This window comes from Dendrobates tinctorius, unplaced genomic scaffold, assembly GCF_039654945.1.
Source record: "Dendrobates tinctorius isolate UK_male_01 unplaced genomic scaffold, ASM3965494v1 ptg000165l, whole genome shotgun sequence".
NCBI lineage: Eukaryota > Metazoa > Chordata > Amphibia > Anura > Dendrobatidae > Dendrobates > Dendrobates tinctorius.
In genome coordinates, this window is record NW_027361832.1 from 165,673 (window position 1) to 191,724 (window position 26,052).

At 41.8% G+C, this 26,052-nt stretch overlaps 2 protein-coding genes across 2 annotated transcripts in view; both read left to right on the plus strand.

Annotated features, from left to right (window-relative positions):
• The first annotated feature begins 1,959 nt into the window (after positions 1-1,959).
• On the plus strand, positions 1,960-15,855 carry GEM (GTP binding protein overexpressed in skeletal muscle). Its single transcript, XM_073550392.1, has 5 exons — positions 1,960-2,083; positions 3,713-4,049; positions 8,338-8,414; positions 9,999-10,203; positions 12,923-15,855. The coding sequence occupies exons 2-5, from the start codon at positions 3,722-3,724 to the stop codon at positions 13,198-13,200; spliced, it is 888 nt and encodes a 295-aa protein (XP_073406493.1). The 5' UTR covers positions 1,960-2,083; positions 3,713-3,721; the 3' UTR covers positions 13,201-15,855.
• A 2,443-nt stretch (positions 15,856-18,298) lies between these two features.
• The window catches only part of CDH17 (cadherin 17), a 119,527-nt gene continuing 111,773 nt past the window's right edge, over positions 18,299-26,052 (plus strand). Inside the window, exon 1 of the mRNA XM_073550393.1 lies at positions 18,299-18,353. The gene's annotated coding sequence lies outside the window, so the exon portion shown is untranslated. The remainder of the gene's footprint in view (positions 18,354-26,052) is intronic.

The window sequence follows — 26,052 nt, forward strand, 5'->3', positions numbered from 1 at the left end:
AGGTGCCAGACGCAACCTATTTCATTTTTGGGTCCGCCGAAAGGCGTAAAAAAAACACATGCGCACGCTTGCGCACAGAATGCAACAAAATAACGCATTACAGTTTATGGGAACGCAGGTGTGCACATGGACATGCGTTCGTCTGCGTTTTCGTGCGCGTGCGTTTTTGGCGTAAAAATGTGTATACACTGGTTTTAACCCCTAGAGAACGAATGTGCATAAAAAACGCAAATGCATGCAAAAGCGCATGATGCGTTTTTTTGCATGCGTTTCTATTGTGCACGATGCGCTGCGCAAAAAAAAAACGCTAATGTGAAATTAGCCTAAGGCTAGTTTCACACTTGCTTTTTTTTGCAGCGCGTTTTTCCCGCAAAAAAACGCATTGAAAAAACGCATACATAAGCATACAACTGCTGCGTTTTTTTCAAGCATTTTTATGAGCATGCATGAAAAAAACGCAGCGTTTTTATGCGTTTGTATGCGTTTTTAGTGCGTTTTTACCGCGTTTGCGTTTTTTTCCAACATTTTTAGGTGGCCCCTCACACTACCCAAACCATGACTTTACTAACCCTAACCCTGACCCTAACCCTAACCCTAACCCTGACCCTAACCCTTAACCAAATCATACTTAACCCTAACCCAAACCCTAAACCCTAACTAACCCTAACCCTAACCCTGACCCTAACCCTAACCCTAACCCTGACCCTAACCCTAACCCTAACCCTGACCCTAACCCTAACCCTGACCCTAACCCTTAACAAAACCATACTTAACCCTAACCCTGACCCTAACCCTAACCCTAACCCTGACCCTAACCCTAACCCTAACCCTAACCCTGACCCTAACCCTAACCCTAACCCTGACCCTAACCCTTAACAAAACCATACTTAACCCTAATCCTGACCCTAACCCTGACCCTAATCCTTAACAAAACCATACTTAACCCTAACCCTGACCCTAACCCTAACCCTGACCCTAACCCTAACCCTAACCCTGACCCTAACCCTAACCCTAACCCTGACCCTAACCCTTAACAAAACCATACTTAACCCTAATCCTGACCCTAACCCTGACCCTAACCCTTAACAAAACCATACTTAACCCTAACCCTGACCCTAACCCTAACCCTGACCCCAACCCTAACCCTAACCCTTAACAAAACCATACTTAACCCTAATCCTGACCCTAACCCTGACCCTAACCCTTAACCAAACCATACTTAACCCTAACCCTGACCCAAACCCCAACCCTAACCCTGACCCTGACCCTAACCCTAACCCTAAACCCCCTTAACTAACCCTAACTCTAACCCAAACCCCTAAATTCCATGGTTAAAAAAAAAAACGCATATGCAAAAAAACGCATACATGAGCATGCCAGTGCGCACATATGCGCATCCATAGGCTATAATGGCCATTTTTAGCGCAAAACGTGCGCATATGTGCGCATGCGCTTTTTTGCAGGGCCAAAAAATGCAACATGCTGCGTCTGGAAAATACCAACGCACACCCCAAAAAAACGCAGCGCATGAAAATCGCATACATGCGCTTACCAGCGCGCAGGTATGCGCACCCATGTTAAATATAGGGGAAAAAACGCATGCGCAGGTATGCGTTTTTTTCCAGCGCTAAAAAACGCAAATGTGAAACCAGCCTAAGATTGTATTTTCTTCCATCCCAAGATGCTAATGACTGCGATGTCTTTAATTGTGTGATGTGATCGAAATTTGGAGAAAAAAAAATTCTAGGATTAGTTTACGGGAAATGTAAAAAAAACCTATGAAATGAAACAGGAGTGGGATGAAGTGGTTGTGTTCTGCTGACAGCCCACTCGCCATCTCTCCACGGCTACTTTCTCTCCGGTGGGCTGGACCTTACAGTTGCAGAGGCAGCTGACATCACGGAAAAGACCCGTCTCTGTACAGTGGTGCTTAATATAAACCAGAAGAGCTGAGAAAGATTTAGAGAAAGATCGAGGACAATAGTGGCGAGAACTTCATCCATCTGTGTCACACAATCCCACTGTCTGCACAAAGCGTGGCTGACTTTCCAAAGACTTTGCTGCAAGCAAAACTCAATTACCGGTAAGTTTTTTTATATTGCGATAAATTAAATGAATGAGTAATACCGTGATCAATTTTCTAAACGCTGGGCTGCTAATATCCAATATTCTTATTACCTTGTCATTTCAATGATACAGATTTGTATTTAGGAAAATAAATATTTCTTAATGAATGATTTAAGTGCATAAAAAGGAAAAACAAATGCTTACGATAAGTTATTTTTGCTTACATGTTTGTGCAATATAATAATTTTATTGAAGTGTTTAGTTGAAATCATACAGACGTAGCAGAGCTAAACCTCACGTTGTCTAACCAGTCTACAACTCTGCAGAACTGTATATATATATATATTATTGTACAGTAACAACTTGTCTATATGCTGTTTTTATGTGTATATATATATTATTGTACAGTAACAACCTGTATGTATGCTGTTTTTATGTATACAGTATATATATATATATATATATTAATACCATAATAATAAATGCATTATGTCTACCACATCTTGCGTACTTATGCTTGACAAGCATATAAACTCTATACTCTGTGTGTGTATATATATATATATACATAGGTTTGTACTTACTGAACTTACCTCCGCTTTATATGATTTCTGTGCTATGGTATCAATATAGATGTAGCAGAGCTGAGCTTCTCATTTTGCACAACAATCACAATTGTGATCCCGGTATATCACAGAACAGCTCATAAATCTAATCTAATATTTACATAATTGTCATGTATTAAGAAAATAAACTACGCCGTTCCGGCTCTGCTACATCTGTTTTCACAGTTGTGACTTTTTGTTAGCCTATTTGGTTATGATGCGGTCATTCGATCACAAGCATGGCCTGACTTTCTGCTGTGAGTTAGTGATTGACACCTGGACAGTGATCATACTAAACATGGTAGTAAAACCAGGCAGTGTAGACATTGGTCCACATCCAGGAGGTTCCGATCACAGATGCAGCTTGGTGTTTAGACAGCCGAGGCTAACCTGTTGGCTGCAGTGATTTGTTGCATTATCAGGCTGTTGAATTTATGAACTTTTTCCATCGGCCTCTAGTGGACGCCCTGTGTGCTGACAAGCAATGAAAACAAGGGGTTAAAGCTTAGTAGCTAATAGAATTATACATTTGAGGCTGCTGCTACTTTCCATTGAGAGAAAACATTGCTGCTTGTTTCACGCTTAGGGTATGTGCACACATTGCGGATTCTGCTGCGGATTTTTCCGCGCGGATTTGGCTGACCTGCGTTTTAGTGCAGATTTACTGCGGATTTTCTGCAGATGTTGTGCGGATTTCACCTGCGTTTTTACACCTGTGGATTCCTATAATGGAAGAGGTGTAAGAGGTGTAAAAATGCTGTGGATTCCGCATAAAGAATTGACATGCTGCGGAAAATAAACCGCAGCAAATCTGCATTGAATTTTCCGCAGCATGTGCACAGCGGATTTTGTTTTCCATAGGTTTACATGGTACTGTATACCGCATGGAAAACGTGTGCACATACCCTTATTGCTCAGAATTCCATATGTATGTATTCTCCAGAAATAAAATCAATTCCCCGATACAAGCCTTGCATTAAATTCTTACAGGATTCACATAATATAAAATGTAATTTTAACATCTACTTTCCCATCTGTAGGGAAACACGATGACACTGAATGTGACAATGCGGCGCAGCAGCACAACGGTGCAGAATCAGCAACGCTGGAGCATCGCGGCCGATGGAAAGAACATTCATGTCCAGAAAAATCCCAATGTTCACCTCAATCGAAACTACACCATAAATAATGCAATGAGACCGGAGGAGTACTACCGGGGCAGTTGGTCCTCAGACTCATCAGACTCTGTCATCTCCTCCGAATCTGGCAATACATATTACCGCGTGGTGCTCATCGGAGAGCATGGCGTTGGCAAGTCTACCTTGGCCAGCATATTCGCCGGTGTACCAGATACTTTGGACAGTGAGATGTTAGGAGGTGAGTTTTCTTTAAATAATATATTGTATGGTCAAGTGACATCACAGATCAGAACTGGCCAGAACTGTGATGTCACTGCACCCTACATGGTGATATCCCACGAGCCTCTTCACTGATCGACTGATCTAAAGGGAAGTCTTGCAGGACCATTCAGTGGTTTTGCCACTTTACATTGCCTGAAGGTCCGACTTCTTACAGACCCTGACTACAATATAAGAACTTTTTTGATAATAATGCTGAGGTCTTCTTGACTATACTTGGTCATTAGGTAATGGCAAGTAATCACATAAACTGATGCCAATTACTCTAATAGTGCTTGTGGTCACTGCCTATCTAATGGCTTAGACATCATTTTGTTAGTCTTATGTCTATGCCTACACATGTCGGAAGAATCCATCCATGTTGGCTGGGCTGGATGATCATCTAATATGAATAGCAGTGACCTTACGCTCCCAAAAGTGCAGTTGTCAAGAGAAAAAAGGATAGGGCATGTTGGATTTCAGCATGCCTCATCCACTTATTTTCATTGAAGATAAGCCGCTGCCTCTAATGTTAGGATGATCACAAAGTGACCTCCTGATGCATCCCTAGGTGATTATCTGTAAAACAGAAGCAAGTCTTCAGTTTCGCTGACGTGCCACCTCGGGAAATTCAGTATTACACATTTCCCACTAATATTAGCGGACTGTCTATGTAATGTATATGTGCTAGGTCCTCCAGAGCCGGTGAGAGGCTCATTATAGTCACTCTCCCTCTAGCTACTTAATAACCACTGAATAGTGGATCACTTTCTTAACTCCAAACTATAATAGGATATGATTTGTTCCAACATCCAATTGCCATGCAGTTTTTATTTTAAGAGAACGGTTTAAGAAATGGAAGCTGACCTCTGATTGGTTGCTTTCTGAAACAAAGATGGCCATTCTGTGGGCAGTTTTGACCATAGCGCCCCCTTCAGCAATGTCTTCATGGTACAACGATCCATATTTTTTTTTCACGTTCTCCCTAGTTAGAAACAGAATTATTTTTCTTTTGTTATCTAGAAAAATACCTATAAAAATATATCCATTTGCCATACGCAATACAATTTAGGTCTGCAAAGACAATCATTTGCCATCCTGGGCATAGACGCCATCCATTACATTAGTTTAAAATGGTTGTTAGAAAAAATATAGATCGGCCTTGTTCCAAAAATTGCGCCACATCTGTCAGATTGTTTCTAGCCCGGTAGCTTCGCTTTAGTTTAGCTGACACAAGTTATAGAAAGACGGGTGTTGTTTTCTTTAAATTTTCTAGAAGGCAGCCATTTTTTTCCAATTCTGGACAATACATTTATACCAAGAACCTTATACCCGAGGGGCAGAGGTTGACACCAGAATTTAAAGAACACCAAACAGAGAAACTCTTCGTCACGCAACGCTCTGTCAGGCCCTAAACAGAGTGGGCTTCATCCAGCAATAGTGTCGAAACGTAGACTGTCCTTGTTGCCTATGGCAACCAGTCAGAGCTCGGCTTTATCTTCTTAACCTGCTCCGTAAAGAGGAGCAAAAAGATTCAAACTACTCTGCTCCCGCGTCCAGTTTGTTCCTCCGCGGCAGTCGGACAACAGCAGTGTTTCTGTGCCAGCCGTCCTCTGGTTTACATCCTGAACGCTTCTTCCGCTTACTAGGCCCCTGCGACATTGAGGCCTAGTAAGCGTAGGAGGCAGAGGATCGCTGACACAAAAGTGAATGACGCCCTAAACCTACTGCCATGGCGGAATAATTTGAACCACCGGACTGGAGTAGTTTTATCCTTTTTGCTCACCTCCATTGCTGTGGTAAAATGAAAACTGCAATGTGATGGGTTGCTATAGGCAACAAAGACGACTTGTTCTTATAGACACATAGGGGGCCATTTTTCATCACATTTGAACCAAAATTTTTGTCGCGAATTGTGACCTTTTATTATTATTGTAAACCTATTCATGTTTTACTTCACCAGTTAAAAACAATAAAATATTATTTAAAAGTGAAATCATTTTGCATTTGGCGCACGCTTTTCTATCATCGAGAAGAGAGTACCAAATAACATGCATAAATAGTCAAATTTTGTGCCAAAGTGGGTCTCAGGCTCTTATCTAACCTTGAGAAGTGTACTACATGCTTAAAAAGAGTAAGGGTGCGACATTTGATAAATATGGCGCGGCGGAGTTGAAATGAGCACACTAAAGATTTAACGCAAATGACGAGTTTTCTGATAAATCTGCTCGGTTGCATTCATGTTGTTGCCTGGGGCGTTGATTTTTAAAGAAAAAGCTGAGAATTATTTTTTGCTTTTCTGCTAGCGCCCGTGACCAGCTTTATAGAACGACATTAACTATAGCCCCAAAAATAAAATCATAGCAAATCACTAGCAGATATTTTATCTGATTCCATTTATTCTTAAACTGCTGAGGAAGTGTAAATCCCCACCGGGGATAGCAGGAACTTATTGTTTTGATTTGGCGCCGGAGAGGTTAACAGTATGTTGTGCTCTGTGAGCAAGTATTTTCCATTACTGAACCAATCTGGAGTTTATCACCCTCCACAGTAGGAGACTTTCAAATCTTCATCATGATGTTTTATTCCATGTGGTGGATTAATTTCACGAAGATGTGGAAAATATGTTTAAAAAAAAAAAAAACCCATGGGAGCTTTTCCAGCCGGGGGTGCTGTGGAAGCAAGGGAAAAAAAAAAGGGTGGCCTCAGCGCAAGTTACCATTCATATTTAGAGTTCTGGTTATATCATATATCAAAGCAAAAAAGTGACCTAAAGCAGCCTGTATCTCTCTAAAACTACAACTCCCAGCATGTGTTAGAGCAACAAATGGAGAGAAGTAGCTTGTGCACAGTGTGAGGCTGAAGAACTTTGGAGGATTTTATTCTGAGGGTCCACTTTTCTACCCCACTAAAAAGCCCCATTGAAGCTGCAAGGTTTGCACTATGAACTCTCCTTAAGGAGAAGACAGGGCCCACCGGAGGATTCTCTGGTTCTCCGGACAGCCAGTCCACCCCTAGCTGGGCACCATTGCACTAAATTGGTTTTGCACTAGTATACGGAGAATCACAGGTTAAAATTACGACCAGAGGTAATCCCAAAATCAGTCACAGGGGTGGACTAGATCAGCGGAGGTTTCGCTGAGTTATATTAAAAAAGTGCATTGTAAGCAATTTTCTAAGTTAATGTCATTAAAACAGGCGGCAATACCAATATGAGCCTTATGTGCTGCGGGGAAATCAAATTCCCTGCAGTTTCCCTGCATATAGTGTCAGCAAAATGTATAGCAACCAGTTCTGTAAAGGGTGTTTTCACGGAGTTTTGCAGAGATTAGGTGACAGTAATGGATGAACTCCATTCACAAAGTACAGGGAGAATAGGTTTATTCTGCTGACAATACTAGAAGGTAGTCAAAAAAAGGGATGGAGTTACTGTCGTCGTTTTCATATTATGTTTCATAAATCAATTGTACATTTGAAAATAAGCAACTTTTTAATAGGGATTATCAGAGAAACCTGCTTCTTTCTCTTCCGGTACTAATCTTTCATTCTCAATTCATGGATAAAATCTATTCAGTGAAGACAGATTTTTCCATTCCTGAGATAGAAAATGTCTGTTGGTGCTTTTAAAATACTATGGAGAGGGGAGGGCAAAGGAGGAGCTACAGACAGTAAATTCTCTTTTGCCGACTGTTACAGTTCTCCATAGAACTTTATGAGCACCAACTGTCATTCCCTATCTCAATAATGGGAAAATCTCTATTTACTGGAACTGAGAATTTCGAGAATGAATGATCAGTCCAAGAGGAGGCAGAAGCAGATTTCTTTAATAAGATGTATCACAAATTTCTTATTTTCATGTGTACTATTGATTTATGAAATAAAAATTAAAACGATGGTTATGCTTTAAGGAAATCACTTGTTTCGGAAGTCGCTAATGTAATAAGTGATGAAACGCACGCTGTATGGCGACAGCCATATGGGGTATACGGGTAACAATCTTACCTGGGCACTCGTGCCTGAGGTGGTCTAAAGGTTTTATAGCCATTTAGAAATACATCAGTACTAGAGATGGCACATGGACGGATAATACAGATGAGGGCTCCCGAATGGAGGAACATGGCATAAGCAAATACACCATTCTCATTAAAACACATCATCTATGCTTATAGGGACATTTATATTTCTCCTTGCTAGGTACATTCGCTGTGTTGATCAGGAACTTTTTGACTATTTGTAATATACAGATATTTTTAATTTTTGTCTTGTAGAGAACACATACGAGAGAACGTTGATGGTGGACGGAGAAAGTGCAACACTGATTCTGCTTGACATGTGGGAGAATAAGGTATCACCTTGTGAAATATTTGATTAATATTCTTTCTTTACTTAAAGGGAACCTGTCAGACGCGTCCGCTCTTCGCCAGTCGTTACACTGGCTGCCAATTCATTACAGGGTACAATTCAAAGTACTTGTTCTCACCCACAAAGCTCTCCACAGTGCGGCACCCCCTTACATCTCCTCCCTCATTTCTGTCTATCGGCCTAACCGACCGCTGCGCTCTGCAAATGACTTTCGACTAACCTCTGCCCTAATCCGTACCTCCCACTCCCGACTCCAAGACTTCTCCCGTGCTGCGCCAATCCTCTGGAATGCTCTACCCCAAAATATTAGGACCATCCACAATTTGCATAGTTTTAGGCGCTCGCTCAAAACACATTTGTTCAGAGCGGCCTATCACATTCAGTAATCAAAGTCATGTTTGTGTGTGTGTAGCCCATTCACTACCTCCATCTAACCCCCACCCCCTGAAGATGGCTGGACCGTCATTATAAATACATCATTGTAAATACAAACCTGTGCTTTGTATCCCCCCCACCTCATTGTAGATTGTAAGCTCCACGAGCAGGGTCGTCTTATTTCGCTTTAATTATTGTATTGTTAACGTTGTTACTTATGACTGTTGTGTTTGAAACTGTTCAACTGTAAAGCGCTGCGGAATATGTTGGCGCTATATAAATAAAGATTATTATTATTATTATTATTAATTTTACTACTGAAATTCGTGTTACATACAATTTACTGCTGAAATTAATTTTTGTAGGCCTTAAAACAACAATAGAAATGACACCTGTCTTGTCATAATCCAATGTTCCAGTGTTGAGAAATCACATAAATATTAGCCTGGAAGTGCATTGGAGGCATGTTGATGCACTAGGGGTACATTGACAAGATACTCCTCTGTGCACTTCCAGGCTACTTTCCATCTGACTGCAAAGCTTGATTTCTCAGTGATGGCACATCGGATTACTACAAGACACATATCATTTTTATTGTACTACAACCCATACAGCCATACCATTATTAAAATCATCATAATATGTTCACTTTAATTCATAAAGCCTTCCCTTTTTCATATGTCCCATTAAGGCTTATGGATGATAGAAGAAACTTCATTCGGAACCCTTCTAAGAGCCAAAAAGTGGTGTATTTCTGTTCGTACATTGCATAGATTTCTATTGATTGGACTAACATTTTTCCTGTTTGTTTCGCTTATAAAGGAGGGATAGTCTTGAAGAAACATCCTCTCTTAGGTCACACTTTACATTCTACTAAGAAAAAAAAGTTCAGAAGAGTTAGCATAGGAAGTGTAGACATTTTGTGGGCTTAATTTACAATCCTACAGTATTTTGTGTAGGATAATAATTAGGAACAATATGAAAACTGGCACAGGTGAAAAAGTTGCTTGTAGGATTCATTTTCAACCTTGTATATATGTGTATTTCTTAAAAGCATGCAAATCACCTACAGAGGAATGATTAGTACATAAAATTAAATTTTTTTCTGCTTGTCTAGGTTTGTAATATTATTGATAGCTTAAAAAGCTAACATAGCATCACTTCTAACCATCTTGCTTTTCCTTGTTTGCAGAGTCAAGACAACTGGATCCAGGATCACTGCATGCAAGTTGGAGATGCCTACCTTATCGTATATTCCATCACAGACAGAGCCAGCTTCGAAAAAGCCTCTGAACTTCGTATCCAGTTGCGCCGGGCACGGCAGACAGAAGACATTCCTATCATACTTGTAGGCAATAAGAGCGACCTAGTTCGATGCCGAGAAGTCTCTATATCAGGTACAGGAAAGATGTATATCTTTGTACCGTGTTAGCCAGTAGATAGAAAAATATTCAGGATTGAGAGTCCTCAGTGGTTGATACCTTTTAATGGCTAACTGAAAAGATGGTAACACATTGCAAGCTTTCGAGACTACTCAGGTCTCTTCATCAGGCTAGACTAATACAAAATCTGAAGTCACATATTTATGCACAATACAGCACAGAAAAAATGCAATAGATAAGACAAGTGACGTGAAGCAGAACTATCAATATGGGAGAGGGAGAAACATAAATATAAACATTGGACCAGTTCATAGATAAGGAGTCCGGATGTTTTATGGTCCTCTGAATGGGGTCTAGTTCTGTGTTGTGATGCCCCCACAAGGTTTTAAAAGGAAATTCCTTAATTGATGTAAAAAGACATAAATCCATGCGACACATTCATTCCAGCACTGAGAGTGTCAAAGGTCATCATAAATTTGTACTCCAGATAGTGAAGCAGATAGTTCTGCTTCACGTCACTTGTCTTATCTATTGCATTTTTTCTAGGCTGTATTGTGCATAAATATGTGACTTCAGATTTTGTATTTGTCTAGCCTGATGAAGAGACCTGAGTAGTCTCGAAAGCTTGCAATGTGTTACCATCTTTTCAGCTAGCCATTAAAAGGTATCAACTATATCAGGTACAGTGATTGTGAACAATTATTAATTGCTTTGGAAACGAGGTCCATCGGTGTGATAATAAACTAGAGTGGAGTCATTAGAGGGAGTCTGTCAGGCGCTTGGTGCACCCTTGGGTTGTCTGCCAAGTTTAGGTCACTTTCCAACCTGCTAGTTTTCCATCTATGTCTGCCATTTCTGGATCCTGTTAAGACAAGGCTGTCAATTTAAGGAAGAAGGGGGTGGACATAGATACAAAACAAGTAGGTGGGAAGATGCACTGAACTGTTTGGTCATGCCAAGGGTGCACTGAGCCACTGCTTGGTTTGAACAATGATTGGTACTACTGTACTGCATTTAAAAAAACATCTCCAAAGTATTAGAAATAATTAAAATCCACCTATATCTCTTTCTTTGATAATAATTAAATGCCAGATCACAGAGCATGAGGTACTGCCATGGGTGCACTAATAACCCGGCATTCTCCAAGCATTAACAAAGCTAATATTAACCTATCGTCCAAATGGTTAAAAGTATATACAAATGTAGGTATACAGTGTGTATATATATATATACTAGCTGAAGAGCCCGGCGCTGCCCAGGCATAGTAACTAACTACGGTTAGTTATAACAAATTATAATGATTATATCTATATATAAAGCTGAGTGTAGAGCCCCGTCCACTCCGCATAGCCACATTCACTATAATATCCCACATCATCCCGTCAGCCAGAGCTACCGGACTACTACCCCTAATATCCCACATCATCCCGTCAAATCCAGTAAAAGTAGAATAGTGAAATTGCACAGAAACATGGTTCCCCAGGTTTTCTACTGATCAGGCTGATATTCTCACTTATCTGCCACCATAAATATCACAGTCATGCTTTTCACCAATGGACTGGCACAAACCTAGTACAGTAGAGAAACCTTCACACACATTTTCATGCACCATCAACTTGTAATTTGTCCGGCTGAGTTGCTCATGGATGTACAGCATCTGTATGCAGTATAATATCATATTTAATGGGTTGTTATGGGAAAAGCATTACGTGTTATATGGGGTATATTCAGGTGAATTATGGGGAAAGTAGCACTTTAAAAAAACTTACAGCATCAGAGCACAGTAACACATCAATAATGCATAAAAGTGTCTGTGAGAAAATATTAAATCCACATGACATTTAATATGTGCACTTTCCTACAATCATGTGTGTCACTTAATGATACCACACGGGATGGGGGATTCATTTCTGTCATGTACTCACTGCTCCTTTCTGGGGGACAGACGATGGCTGGAGCTTATGTTCCTGGGGATGCTATATTTCTCCCACCATGTCAGCTGAGGTGTTGTCAAGTGGGAAAACTTGCGCATAGCAACCAATCACAGCTGCTACTTTTAACCAGCTCTGGTGAAATGAGAGATGCTTTGTGATTGGTTGCAAGGAAAACTGTTGGTCATAGCAACCAATCACAGCTCAGTTACTTTTAACCAGCTCTGGTGAAATGAGAGATGCTTACTGATTGGTTGCAAGGAAAACTGTTGGTCATAGCAACCAATCACAGCTTAGCTTCTTTTGAACAGCTCTGGTGAAATGAAAGATGCTTCGTGATTGGTTGGTGATACACACACACACATTGATTATATATATATATATATATATATATATATATATACACCTACATTTGTATACACTTTTATATATACAGATCTTACATTTCTAACAGTTATCACATTATATCAATTAGTGACCATCCAATTACAGATGGATAGTGTATAGCTACTATTCTTCTACTGGGGAATTTGACTTATAACGCAGTGTAGCTCAGGATAATTTGTTCTGTGGTGGTGCTGTATGGAAATTCAGCACTTTCTGCCAAGTTCCTCCAACAACAAAGCATTTACTTCAGGATAATTAATTTGCATGAATGCTGTCCTATGAAAAACTACAGATAATACGCTGTTTTGTGCAAAAGGACTTGGTATATACTTAGCACCCCGCCTGAATTTTTATGTGCACAGTTTAAAATAATTTTACATCGACACTGACTGAGATCTTATGTTCACTTTTCCCAGAGGGAAGAGCCTGCGCTGTGGTCTTTGACTGCAAATTTATTGAGACATCAGCCGCAGTCCAGCACAACGTGAAGGAATTATTCGAAGGGATTGTGAGACAAGTGCGCTTAAGGAGGGACAGTAAAGAGAAGAATGAAAAGAGGTTGGCTTATCAGAAAAGGAGGGAAAGCATCCCCAAGAAGGCAAGAAGATTCTGGGGGAAGATCGTAGCCAAGAAAAACAAAAACATGGCTTTCAAGCTAAAGTCCAAATCTTGCCATGACCTTTCCGTACTATAGACCTGGAGGACACGCTGCAACTTGTTCACTATGTTCTCTTGATGGACGCCATTTGGCTATTATGGGAACCATAAGCAATCTATATTAGATTGAATATTGCCACAATTGAATTGTGTTTTCCATAGCCATGGTGATATTTTTACTGTTTATGAGAAGGACAAGATTTTTTTTAATATTTATATGCATTAAGGCCCCATGTGCCTGATTTATACTTGTCTACACTATGTGGTTGACTTTTGCTTTGTATTGCGTTTTTTTTTTCTCTGAATAAATGGTCTGTGGCAGTGATCTCCAACTTGTGGCTCTCCAGCTGTTGCGAAACCACAATTTCCAGCATGCTGTGACAGCCACAGGTTTGAAACGCACTCAGTTAAGGTAACTTAGAACAAGTCTTTCCTCTTTCATATGGCTTGTGCATGTAAGCAATACAGGAAACTGTAGTTGGAGAAAGGTTGGACATAAGGCTAAATAGATTTGGCATTATGATGCACAGGTAGGAGATCGTAGTTTATGGACTCATTTATGGACTCAATATAAATAGATGCATTAGGGGTATAAAATAAGTCTAGACAGACGATATGAAGTACAAGCATGTTACTGTTTGCCAGGCAATACACTTACATTAACATCATTTTATTAAATTGATAGTTCATAGAATCATGAATTTTAGAGTTGGAAGGGATCTCCAGGGTCATCTGGTCCAACCCCCTGCTCAATGCAGAATTCACTAAACCATCCCAGACAGATGTCTGTCCAGCCTCTGTTTGAAGACTTCCATTGAAGGAGAACTCACCACCTCTCGTGGCAGCCTGTTCCACTCATTGATCACCTTCGCTGTCAAAAAGCTTTTTCTAATATCTAATCTGCGTCTTCTCCCTTTCAGTTTTGTTCCATTCAGTTGGATATACCGGTATGTATTTTCTCCATTTTTTCTAGTTAATTGAGTTATTTAATAGGAATTCAAGACTTATTTCCCCAAAATATTGAAATTTTTGCTCATGATTACTTCTTATTACCTTACTAGTATTGAACAAACATATTTTTCCAATGTGCCCCTAATAAATATGACGCTTAACTATTTGTTAAAAATTCTATCTAGTAGTTCTTGGTGACAACTATGGCTGCCATTACAACCTTCACAAGGGCAGTCACACAGCTTAAATGCTAGACGAGAATACAGTGCCCCTCTTGCTCATGGGAGATGCCTGATATTGCAGTTGCCTTATTTCGTGTCCCATTATATGCCCTAATATAACAACATGGAATGCCATTCAGGTATCTGTAATATTTATTGACCTCCTGTATGGGATTAGTAATGGTGGCTAATTTCTTTTTACTGGTTAACTCTTTTAGAAGACTATACAACCAACTGAATATAATTTCTTTGCAACTTTAGTGTCTGTTTTTTAGGGGGGCCCAGAGGAAATATGTGTATGGATCCGCCTTCATTTTTCTAGGAAATGTATATGTCCAATTTTAATAACATTTAATCTTTTTTTTGTTATCATTGACCACACAAGCCAGATTCATTAATCAGGTCTATTAGGTTATTTGTGAATCATACCATAAGAAATAGACCCTGGTGACCAATGAGTGGATCTAAAGTCAACTCCAAATGGACCTTTGGGCTTGCCAATTGTGGTGTCAGAGCCTGACCCATTGTGGTGTCAGGACCTGGCCTATGGAGCAGGGGCGGACATATCATTGGTGCAGCCTGTGCGGCCGTACAGAGGCCCAAGAAGTATGGGGGTGCCACTACCACCTCCAAAGCAGCAAGGGCCCATATACCATTCTTGCACAGGGGCCCTTTTCTTTCTGTGTCCACTACTGCCATGAAGGATCATTGTGTACATTGGTTGGCCAGTCTATTCCTGATAGATGGTACAATTCAGAATGTATAAAAGCAAGTATAATATATATTCCAAAATAACCATTGAAGGTTGGCTTACACGACTTGAGATTTTGAGGTTTCTTCGTTCTTGGCTTCATGGATAAGTACTGTATCTTACTGTAGAATTTCAACATTTTATTGAGAACTGAGCATAGTATTTTTTCCAAAGTGCCTTACATTATAATCACTACAAAACTGCCTACCAAAGAAGAGATTATACAGGTTTTTTTATATTTGGACAGATCACATTGGAATATATTTAGATTCTATAGTAACTCCATGGGTAACTGCGCAGATAAAGGTTCTGTAACCTAGTAACCGGTCGTAGCCTAACTGTAATTTTTCGAACATTCTTACAAAAATACAGCATAAATCTGCGGTTGCTATGTGATTATTCAATATTCTTCATAGGTGCCCCCTGGAGCGCCTCTATTAACATTAGCTTAATTGTAGCAAAGGCGTCAAGTGCCACCACGTCAGCAATCAAATAAAAAAACCTTAGATGTCATGAAATGTACCCAACTATTTGGCCATTCATGGACATCCTGCCTTTTGTGGTTAGAAAGTTCCATTAGATTATTATTTTTAGCTTCCATTACAGCCTCGGCGTTCGTCACGTTGGATTGTATGACAAATATGTATTTATTTAGGTCTTTTTTTCCTTTCTTATTAATATTTTGTTAACATCGATTTTGTAGAAACTGATTTTTTTACTTTGTACTTTATGAAATAAAATCGTCAAATAAAAGTTACTTTTCATCATGGTTAAGTGCGTTTCGGTCTTACCTTATGATAAAAGTGAGTTTTGTAGTCTATAGGGAAAGACATAGATCTGCATACAATCTGTAGAGAATAAACTGAATCCATCTATATATTAAAATGTCATTTTTATTGTGTAATGGGGGTCTATCAGTGGTCACCTGGCAGCTCAAAAAAGGCTAGAAACAGGCAGGCTATCCCCCCCCCCCCGACTATCAGGTCCCAGGAGAGCTCTGGCTTTCACCCCTTAACCCCCCAGGGATGCGGTCTCACAGAAGCCCTTCAATAATCCCTCAGTGTAGTCACTAGGTGGTAATGTAGCTGGCAGGTACACTCATGTGGGAGTGGTGGAGCTGATGGTTTGCTCCCTGACACTCTAAAGGGTCAAATGTGTTTGATGTTTATGTATGTTATAAAAGGATGATACCCACTGGGGCTCCAGTTAGCTTAGACAAAGTTAACTGTAATGGTTGGCCCAGTTTGGGAAGGAGAGCTGAGAATTAGTGGCAAGTCCCAGAAGGAATAGAGTCAGTCAGTGTGTGGAGAGCAATGCATGCAGTAGGCCTAAGTCTGAGGCTGCTAGGGATAGCCTGGGTCTAATACTCGGGGCAGTGGATTGCCGAAAATATCCTTCCGTGTGATTTCGTTTAATGGCCTGGGGAAACCTCGAAAGGTATGTCAGGTGCCTGGAGTGCACTCAGCCTGTGAAGCTACAGGGAAAGATAAACTCAGACTACATGGGGCAGAAGGTATTGCAATCTGAATAGTGGTGCAGAAGATTCCTGAGGGCTAGAGAAGCCAGTGAGAGGGATATTCTACTTATACCAAAAACCAGGGCTGAAGTTGTATCCGGTACTTGTGGGAAAGATGATAACTGGTTGGGCCTTATCCTCTATATCTGCCTGTAAATACTGCCATTTACCAAGTAAAAGTTTGGTTGTTTTTATGAACCTCGTGTCTCCTATATTAATTGTTGAACTGGTTCCAGAAGAGGGATTCCGGGACTCAAAAGAAGAGGCATGCAGCCCTAAAGAAATGGACCTCATACACAACAGCACACCAGGACTGGGACGAGTTGTCTGTAGGATGCCAAAGCGAGTGGGAACAGAAGCCCGCCCACGATTACCTGGCTTGAGCATCTTACACTCAGATCTAGGAAGACATATAACGTACAAGATCGAAAGACAGAAGCATGGTCAGGAAACGGGGCAATGTCAGGACAGGAATAATACAGGCTGAACAATGTCTAAACAAAAAACAGTTAACTGGGCACGGTATTCACTATAATTGGCCCGGTAAACGTACTGCCACTGGTTTACTGCGACAGAGAGGAGCCAGAAGACTGCGTCTGGTGTCTGATTTCTCCTACTCCTGCACTAATTAGAAGCACTTCACCTTCATATTAAATGGTGCAAGTTTCTTTTAGCAGTGCATGGGTTAATCTGCTTAGTTAAGAGCTTCTGGAAGCTTTCCTGAATTTAAGCTCAGCTGTGCACTATTAGCCAATCCCATCTCCTATATAATCTGAGCCCTGGTTTGCACTCATTGTCAGAGGTAGCTTTTACTGCTGGAGGTTGATAGTGGTTATTATTGGAGAAGGAGTTTGGTGGATTTATCAGTGACTATTGCTAGGTTTTGAGTGTGTGATAATTCCTTTTCTTCTCTTACTTTGGTTTCACCCCATCCTCCACTCCACTCCCCGATGCATTCTTTTGTTGTATGTGTGAGTATATTTGTATGTTTGGCATTTTTTGTTACCCCTGTTTATATTACCTTGTTAGTCTGGTTGCTGAATTACGGTACTTTACTACTCCTGTCTTCCCTGGGTGGGGGAAGGTAGCAGACTGAGGGCGGATTCAGGAGTTAATGCAAGTTACTGGTCCCGGCATCTTCACCATCAGAAGTAATCCGGGCAAAAAGGCGAGCTAGAGCACCCCTAGTAGTAGGGACAGAGAAGGAGCCCCTGGGCTCGGGACACTTGTAAGGGGGTAAGATATAATGTCTTTCATGTTTCCCTTCCCTTTGATTGTCTTCCGGTTCTTAATGTTTACAGATGTGTTTTATGATAATTGCCTGTGGTACTGCTACATGTATAACTATGTATTACCGCTCATTGCTTATGGTATTGCCACTTGAATTTGTTACCATTATATAGAAGACTGTTATATGTTGCTTTGTATTCCTATATTATAGTATTGCACATATGCTATGTGTCCTTTGTATATGTACAGTTAGGGAAAGTTAGTGTATCCTTCTTGGAACAGTAAAGAAGGGCACTCTTAGTACATAGTTTCCCCATAGACCGAGTAGGTGTAATTATGTTGCAGGCCACTAGATGGGGGAATACTACTGGGGCCTGATAGGATGTTCGTAGAGGGTTAATTGTAGGAGGGGCTGCTGAGAGTTAAGGTTAGTGGTGAAGAGTGGTTTAGTGAGACGGGTCAGGGCGCCCAAGTGTCCAGCATGCTGTGACAGCCACAGGTTTGAAACGCACTCAGTTAAGGTAACTTAGAACAAGTCTTTCCTCTTTCATATGGCTTGTGCATGTAAGCAATACAGGAAACTGTAGTTGGAGAAAGGTTGGACATAAGGCTAAATAGATTTGGCATTATGATGCACAAGTAGGAGATCGTAGTTTATGGACTCATTTATGGACTCAATATAAATAGATGCATTAGGGGTATAAAATAAGTCTAGACAGACGATATGAAGTACAAGCATGTTACTGTTTGCCAGGCAATACACTTACATTAACATCATTTTATTAAATTGATAGTTCATAGAATCATGAATTTTAGAGTTGGAAGGGATCTCCAGGGTCATCTGGTCCAACCCCCTGCTCAATGCAGAATTCACTAAACCATCCCAGACAGATGTCTGTCCAGCCTCTGTTTGAAGACTTCCATTGAAGGAGAACTCACCACCTCTCGTGGCAGCCTGTTCCACTCATTGATCACCTTCGCTGTCAAAAAGCTTTTTCTAATATCTAATCTGCGTCTTCTCCCTTTCAGTTTTGTTCCATTCAGTTGGATATACCGGTATGTATTTTCTCCATTTTTTCTAGTTAATTGAGTTATTTAATAGGAATTCAAGACTTATTTCCCCAAAATATTGAAATTTTTGCTCATGATTACTTCTTATTACCTTACTAGTATTGAACAAACATATTTTTCCAATGTGCCCCTAATAAATATGACGCTTAACTATTTGTTAAAAATTCTATCTAGTAGTTCTTGGTGACAACTATGGCTGCCATTACAACCTTCACAAGGGCAGTCACACAGCTTAAATGCTAGACGAGAATACAGTGCCCCTCTTGCTCATGGGAGATGCCTGATATTGCAGTTGCCTTATTTCGTGTCCCATTATATGCCCTAATATAACAACATGGAATGCCATTCAGGTATCTGTAATATTTATTGACCTCCTGTATGGGATTAGTAATGGTGGCTAATTTCTTTTTACTGGTTAACTCTTTTAGAAGACTATACAACCAACTGAATATAATTTCTTTGCAACTTTAGTGTCTGTTTTTTAGGGGGCCCAGAGGAAATATGTGTATGGATCCGCCTTCATTTTTCTAGGAAATGTATATGTCCAATTTTAATAACATTTAATCTTTTTTTTGTTATCATTGACCACACAAGCCAGATTCATTAATCAGGTCTATTAGGTTATTTGTGAATCATACCATAAGAAATAGACCCTGGTGACCAATGAGTGGATCTAAAGTCAACTCCAAATGGACCTTTGGGCTTGCCAATTGTGGTGTCAGAGCCTGACCCATTGTGGTGTCAGGACCTGGCCTATGGAGCAGGGGCGGACATATCATTGGTGCAGCCTGTGCGGCCATACAGAGGCCCAAGAAGTATGGGGGTGCCACTACCACCTCCAAAGCAGCAAGGGCCCATATACCATTCTTGCACAGGGGCCCTTTTCTTTCTGTGTCCACTACTGCCATGAAGGATCATTGTGTACATTGGTTGGCCAGTCTATTCCTGATAGATGGTACAATTCAGAATGTATAAAAGCAAGTATAATATATATTCCAAAATAACCATTGAAGGTTGGCTTACACGACTTGAGATTTTGAGGTTTCTTCGTTCTTGGCTTCATGGATAAGTACTGTATCTTACTGTAGAATTTCAACATTTTATTGAGAACTGAGCATAGTATTTTTTCCAAAGTGCCTTACATTATAATCACTACAAAACTGCCTACCAAAGAAGAGATTATACAGGTTTTTTTATATTTGGACAGATCACATTGGAATATATTTAGATTCTATAGTAACTCCATGGGTAACTGCGCAGATAAAGGTTCTGTAACCTAGTAACCGGTCGTAGCCTAACTGTAATTTTTCGAACATTCTTACAAAAATACAGCATAAATCTGCGGTTGCTATGTGATTATTCAATATTCTTCATAGGTGCCCCCTGGAGCGCCTCTATTAACATTAGCTTAATTGTAGCAAAGGCGTCAAGTGCCACCACGTCAGCAATCAAATAAAAAAACCTTAGATGTCATGAAATGTACCCAACTATTTGGCCATTCATGGACATCCTGCCTTTTGTGGTTAGAAAGTTCCATTAGATTATTATTTTTAGCTTCCATTACAGCCTCGGCGTTCGTCACGTTGGATTGTATGACAAATATTTATTTAGGTCTTTTTTTCCTTTCTTATTAATATTTTAACATCGATTTTGTAGAAACTGATTTTTTTACTTTGTACTTTATGAAATAAAATCGTCAAATAAAAGTTACTTTTCATCATGGTTAAGTGCGTTTCGGTCTTACCTTATGATAAAAGTGAGTTTTGTAGTCTATAGGGAAAGACATAGATCTGCATACAATCTGTAGAGAATAAACTGAATCCATCTATATATTAAAATGTCATTTTTATTGTGTAATGGGGGTCTATCAGTGGTCACCTGGCAGCTCAAAAAAGGCTAGAAACAGGCAGGCTATCCCCCCCCCCCCCCGACTATCAGGTCCCAGGAGAGCTCTGGCTTTCACCCCTTAACCCCCCAGGGATGCGGTCTCACAGAAGCCCTTCAATAATCCCTCAGTGTAGTCACTAGGTGGTAATGTAGCTGGCAGGTACACTCATGTGGGAGTGGTGGAGCTGATGGTTTGCTCCCTGACACTCTAAAGGGTCAAATGTGTTTGATGTTTATGTATGTTATAAAAGGATGATACCCACTGGGGCTCCAGTTAGCTTAGACAAAGTTAACTGTAATGGTTGGCCCAGTTTGGGAAGGAGAGCTGAGAATTAGTGGCAAGTCCCAGAAGGAATAGAGTCAGTCAGTGTGTGGAGAGCAATGCATGCAGTAGGCCTAAGTCTGAGGCTGCTAGGGATAGCCTGGGTCTAATACTCGGGGCAGTGGATTGCCGAAAATATCCTTCCGTGTGATTTCGTTTAATGGCCTGGGGCAACCTCGAAAGGTATGTCAGGTGCCTGGAGTGCACTCAGCCTGTGAAGCTACAGGGAAAGATAAACTCAGACTACATAGGGCAGAAGGTATTGCAATCTGAATAGTGGTGCAGAAGATTCCTGAGGGCTAGAGAAGCCAGTGAGAGGGATATTCTACTTATACCAAAAACCAGGGCTGAAGTTGTATCCGGTACTTGTGGGAAAGATGATAACTGGTTGGGCCTTATCCTCTATATCTGCCTGTAAATACTGCCATTTACCAAGTAAAAGTTTGGTTGTTTTTATGAACCTCGTGTCTCCTATATTAATTGTTGAACTGGTTCCAGAAGAGGGATTCCGGGACTCAAAAGAAGAGGCATGCAGCCCTAAAGAAATGGACCTCATACACAACAGCACACCAGGACTGGGACGAGTTGTCTGTAGGATGCCAAAGTGAGTGGGAACAGAAGCCCGCCCACGATTACCTGGCTTGAGCATCTTACACTCAGATCTAGGAAGACATATAACGTACAAGATCGAAAGACAGAAGCATGGTCAGGAAACGGGGCAATGTCAGGACAGGAATAATACAGGCTGAACAATGTCTAAACAAAAAACAGTTAACTGGGCACGGTATTCACTATAATTGGCCCGGTAAACGTACTGCCACTGGTTTACTGCGACAGAGAGGAGCCAGAAGACTGCGTCTGGTGTCTGATTTCTCCTACTCCTGCACTAATTAGAAGCACTTCACCTTCATATTAAATGGTGCAAGTTTCTTTTAGCAGTGCATGGGTTAATCTGCTTAGTTAAGAGCTTCTGGAAGCTTTCCTGAATTTAAGCTCAGCTGTGCACTATTAGCCAATCCCATCTCCTATATAATCTGAGCCCTGGTTCGCACTCATTGTCAGAGGTAGCTTTTACTGCTGGAGGTTGTTAGTGGTTATTATTGGAGAAGGAGTTTGGTGGATTTATCAGTGACTATTGCTAGGTTTTGAGTGTGTGATAATTCCTTTTCTTCTCTTACTTTGGTTTCACCCCATCCTCCACTCCACTCCCCGATGCATTCTTTTGTTGTATGTGTGAGTATATTTGTATGTTTGGCATTTTTTGTTACCCCTGTTTATATTACCTTGTTAGTCTGGTTGCTGAATTACGGTACTTTACTACTCCTGTCTTCCCTGGGTGGGGGAAGGTAGCAGACTGAGGGCGGATTCAGGAGTTAATGCAAGTTACTGGTCCCGGCATCTTCACCATCAGAAGTAATCCGGGCAAAAAGGCGAGCTAGAGCACCCCTAGTAGTAGGGACAGAGAAGGAGCCCCTGGGCTCGGGACACTTGTAAGGGGGTAAGATATAATGTCTTTCATGTTTCCCTTCCCTTTGATTGTCTTCCGGTTCTTAATGTTTACAGATGTGTTTTATGATAATTGCCTGTGGTACTGCTACATGTATAACTATGTATTACCGCTCATTGCTTATGGTATTGCCACTTGAATTTGTTACCATTATATAGAAGACTGTTATATGTTGCTTTGTATTCCTATATTATAGTATTGCACATATGCTATGTGTCCTTTGTATATGTACAGTTAGGGAAAGTTAGTGTATCCTTCTTGGAACAGTAAAGAAGGGCACTCTTAGTACATAGTTTCCCCATAGACCGAGTAGGTGTAATTATGTTGCAGGCCACTAGATTGGGGAATACTACTGGGGCCTGATAGGATGTTCGTAGAGGGTTAATTGTAGGAGGGGCTGCTGAGAGTTAAGGTTAGTGGTGAAGAGTGGTTTAGTGAGACGGGTCAGGGCGCCCAAGTGTCCACATGGGCTATAGGCCCGGGCAGCTCGGCAGCCACGTAACGTTAAGTCGTTATAGCATGTCTTAGCAGTGGGACAGAACAGGAAAAGGAAGATGTGGAGTCTTACTGCCTGGGCCAATGCTTTTAGGGCACAACTTGGCTGGACTAAGGAAATGGAAGGAGTTGGAGCTTCGACGAGATCGGTACAGATGGGCCGGATGCTTCACCAGGGGCCACCAAACATAGTGATAGATGAATTCATGTCCGAGGCATGTCCTTATAGTGAGGTCAGGCCAGGAAGGAAATGGGAAGCAGTCTAGTACGGTCCCATCTGGGCGTGTAATGCACAGAGGTGACAACAAGCAAGGGAAAGATGAGGAAGCAAGCAAATTTTATAATGTACCAACTGTGGATGTAATTTGTGAAATCCTAAGTAAAGAAAGTGTTAAAGTTGTCTCGGACAGTGTCTCCATTAATGGGGGTCGCCTAGAAGAGGGACCGTTGTGGCCTGGGAAGTGCCCGGGGTGAAATTGAATCTGGAGATGCAGGTATGCCGAGGAGAAGAGTGTTGTTTCATATAGGGGAAGGACTTGACGCAGCTGCCACCAGAGTACAGGTCACGACTATGTCTTTGTCCCTCCCTTTCATACTCAACAACAGCGTTGTGACACTTACTCTCAGGAGTAAGTAGGGAGCAATTATGCTCAGCAATACTAACTAGCCAGGAATCAACTTCCTAGCTTCCGAGCTTCCTGACTGGGCAGAATTACAAGTCCCAATAGTAAAGCTGAGCTACCTATAGTAAAAAAGAAAAAGAATGCTGTACTCGCCATGTGTATACACTCTGTGGCTATTATTTCGGGAGCTATTCCAACTGCTGACTTGCAGTATAATATGGATGAAAAAGAAAGGAAGGAATGCTATCACATCCACTGGTAAGTAAAATCGTAGACTTCTTTAATAATTCAATCCTTTAAATTATTATTGATGCTGTCTTGTCTAAACAACACGAGTAATAATTTAATCAATTGAATTAATGAAGAAGTCCACCATTTTACTTATCAGTGGATATGATAGTATTCTTTCCTCTCTTTTTCATCCAGAGTATTCTATAGTCACCCCGTGTAGTCCAACATCTGAAACAAAAGCAGAGGGGACATGCACCAGCACCACAATTAGTGGTTGTTCTATTAGCATTTTGCACCTGTACTGCCCCCACCTTTATCATGGAGGTCTTCTGCATCCTAATGTGCATTGGTGTGTGGACATGGTATTGCAAATTTCAGGTGATGTCTTTTATTGATTTTTATCCTTTTCTCAGTGAGCGGTTCCTATCACTATAGTAATCAAACTTTTGAGAAACTAGTAATGGGGTAATAGTTATATAGTACGGTCTCCAAAGCAAAGGAGGTTCTGAAGCAAAAGTATATATGTGGCGCCCCCAGGAGTATGGTCGCCACACTGGCTTTGCCTTCCTCCAGGGGAGGGTAATGCCAGGCTTGGAAGCAGTGATGGGTCTCTCCAGCAGTAAACCTAATGCATGCAACACAGTCCCACACCGGGCCAGCAGGGGGAACTCTGAACCAGGATTCTGGAGAGTAGTGTCCTCTGAGGGCCAGGAGGAAGAAGGGTCAGATAGGTTGAGGAGGTCCACGTGTGCAGACGTGTGGAGCGGGGTGGAGGTTGAGCTCTGGGAGGAGAGCTCCCTCACCGCTAGAGAGCAAAGACTGGAGCCTGGTCTCCACGGTGGTACGGATACTAATGGTCCTACCACAGATACCAGAGGAGTAGGAGGCTGTAAATGCCCTGCTCTCACCAAAGACTTGGGACACAACAGCAATTGAATAGAGAGCCAGGACTCAGGTGAGGAGTCCCCGAGAGAGGCTACAGCTGTCTGTCATACAAGGAAAGTTATAGGAACATCTGAAGAGAGGCATTTCAGAGTAACTAAGTACTGGAGTGCTTCATACTACAAAGCGCTAGGAAGGAGACTGCACAGCCCTTCTGCTGAGAGAGAATCCTGATCTGCTTCCAGGCTAACCTGCCCCAATACAATCTGTAATCAGGGCCCTACACTGCATATACTCAGTAAAGGTACAGAAACTACAACCGCTGTGTCTTGTCTGTTCCCTACGCTTTCGGCACTGCTACATCCCCGTGCCAGCTACATCTACACTGTCCTAGGACTACAGCTCCACCTGTGGGGAGCTTTACCATCTAAGCTGCACATACCATCAGTCCCAGCGGATCTGTATGCAGCGTTGGCCTAACACCATATTTGCCAAACACCATGGGTGGCGTCATGAACTATTCCACCATTAACTACATCTCCCCATTGCTTGGGCGCCCAGGGCCACGGACCGGGTCACCGCTGCTGTGACACATCCCCCTGACACCGGCCCGGTACCGAGTACCCCACAGCCCTGGGAGGGCGACCTAATTTGGTGTCACGAACAGGATTACGGAGCCCGGTATCCCCGGGTCCTGTGTGCCATAGACTGTGCTTGTGAACTGTGGAAATTTGGTGCCATTTGCCACCATTGCCGCGCTGCTTGGCACGCTCTGGAAGAAAGAGGCGGGCCTTCGTGGGCATAGCCTGCCGCTGAGCGCGAAGAGGAGAAGTGCCGCGCGGGAAGAGAGGACAGCGCGAGAGGAGGAGGAGCTGAGGCCTACAGCCCGGAGCATCGGGCCTGTGAAGCGGCCGCCGGTGAGCTCACACAACCCCCCAGCCCTGGCTAACGTTAACTGGGGGGGAAAAGATGTCCGTGCCACAAGCCAATGCAGCGGCAGGCGCCGGTTACAATCCCGCGGTACCGCCAGGAGGAGCGCCCGCCGCAGCGGTCCCCATAATGCCGCTATCCATGCCCTACATACCGGGAACCGGGAACGGCCTGGCTACCGCAGTACTCGGGTGAGTCGCACACCCTGAGTGAATTTAAAGAGAGACTGTGCATCTTGTTTAAAGTTTACCCTCTGTCCGAAGACCAGAAAG

Excerpts from the sequence above, each read along its gene's own strand:
- GEM (XM_073550392.1), top strand. The coding sequence starts at position 3,722 with ATGACACTGAATGTGACAATGCGGCGCAGCAGCACAACGGTGCAGAAT. Across the intron at positions 4,050-8,337 it reads GGACAGTGAGATGTTAGGAG|AGAACACATACGAGAGAACG; the intron begins GTGAGTTTTCTT and ends TTTGTCTTGTAG. Across the intron at positions 8,415-9,998 it reads TTGACATGTGGGAGAATAAG|AGTCAAGACAACTGGATCCA; the intron begins GTATCACCTTGT and ends CCTTGTTTGCAG.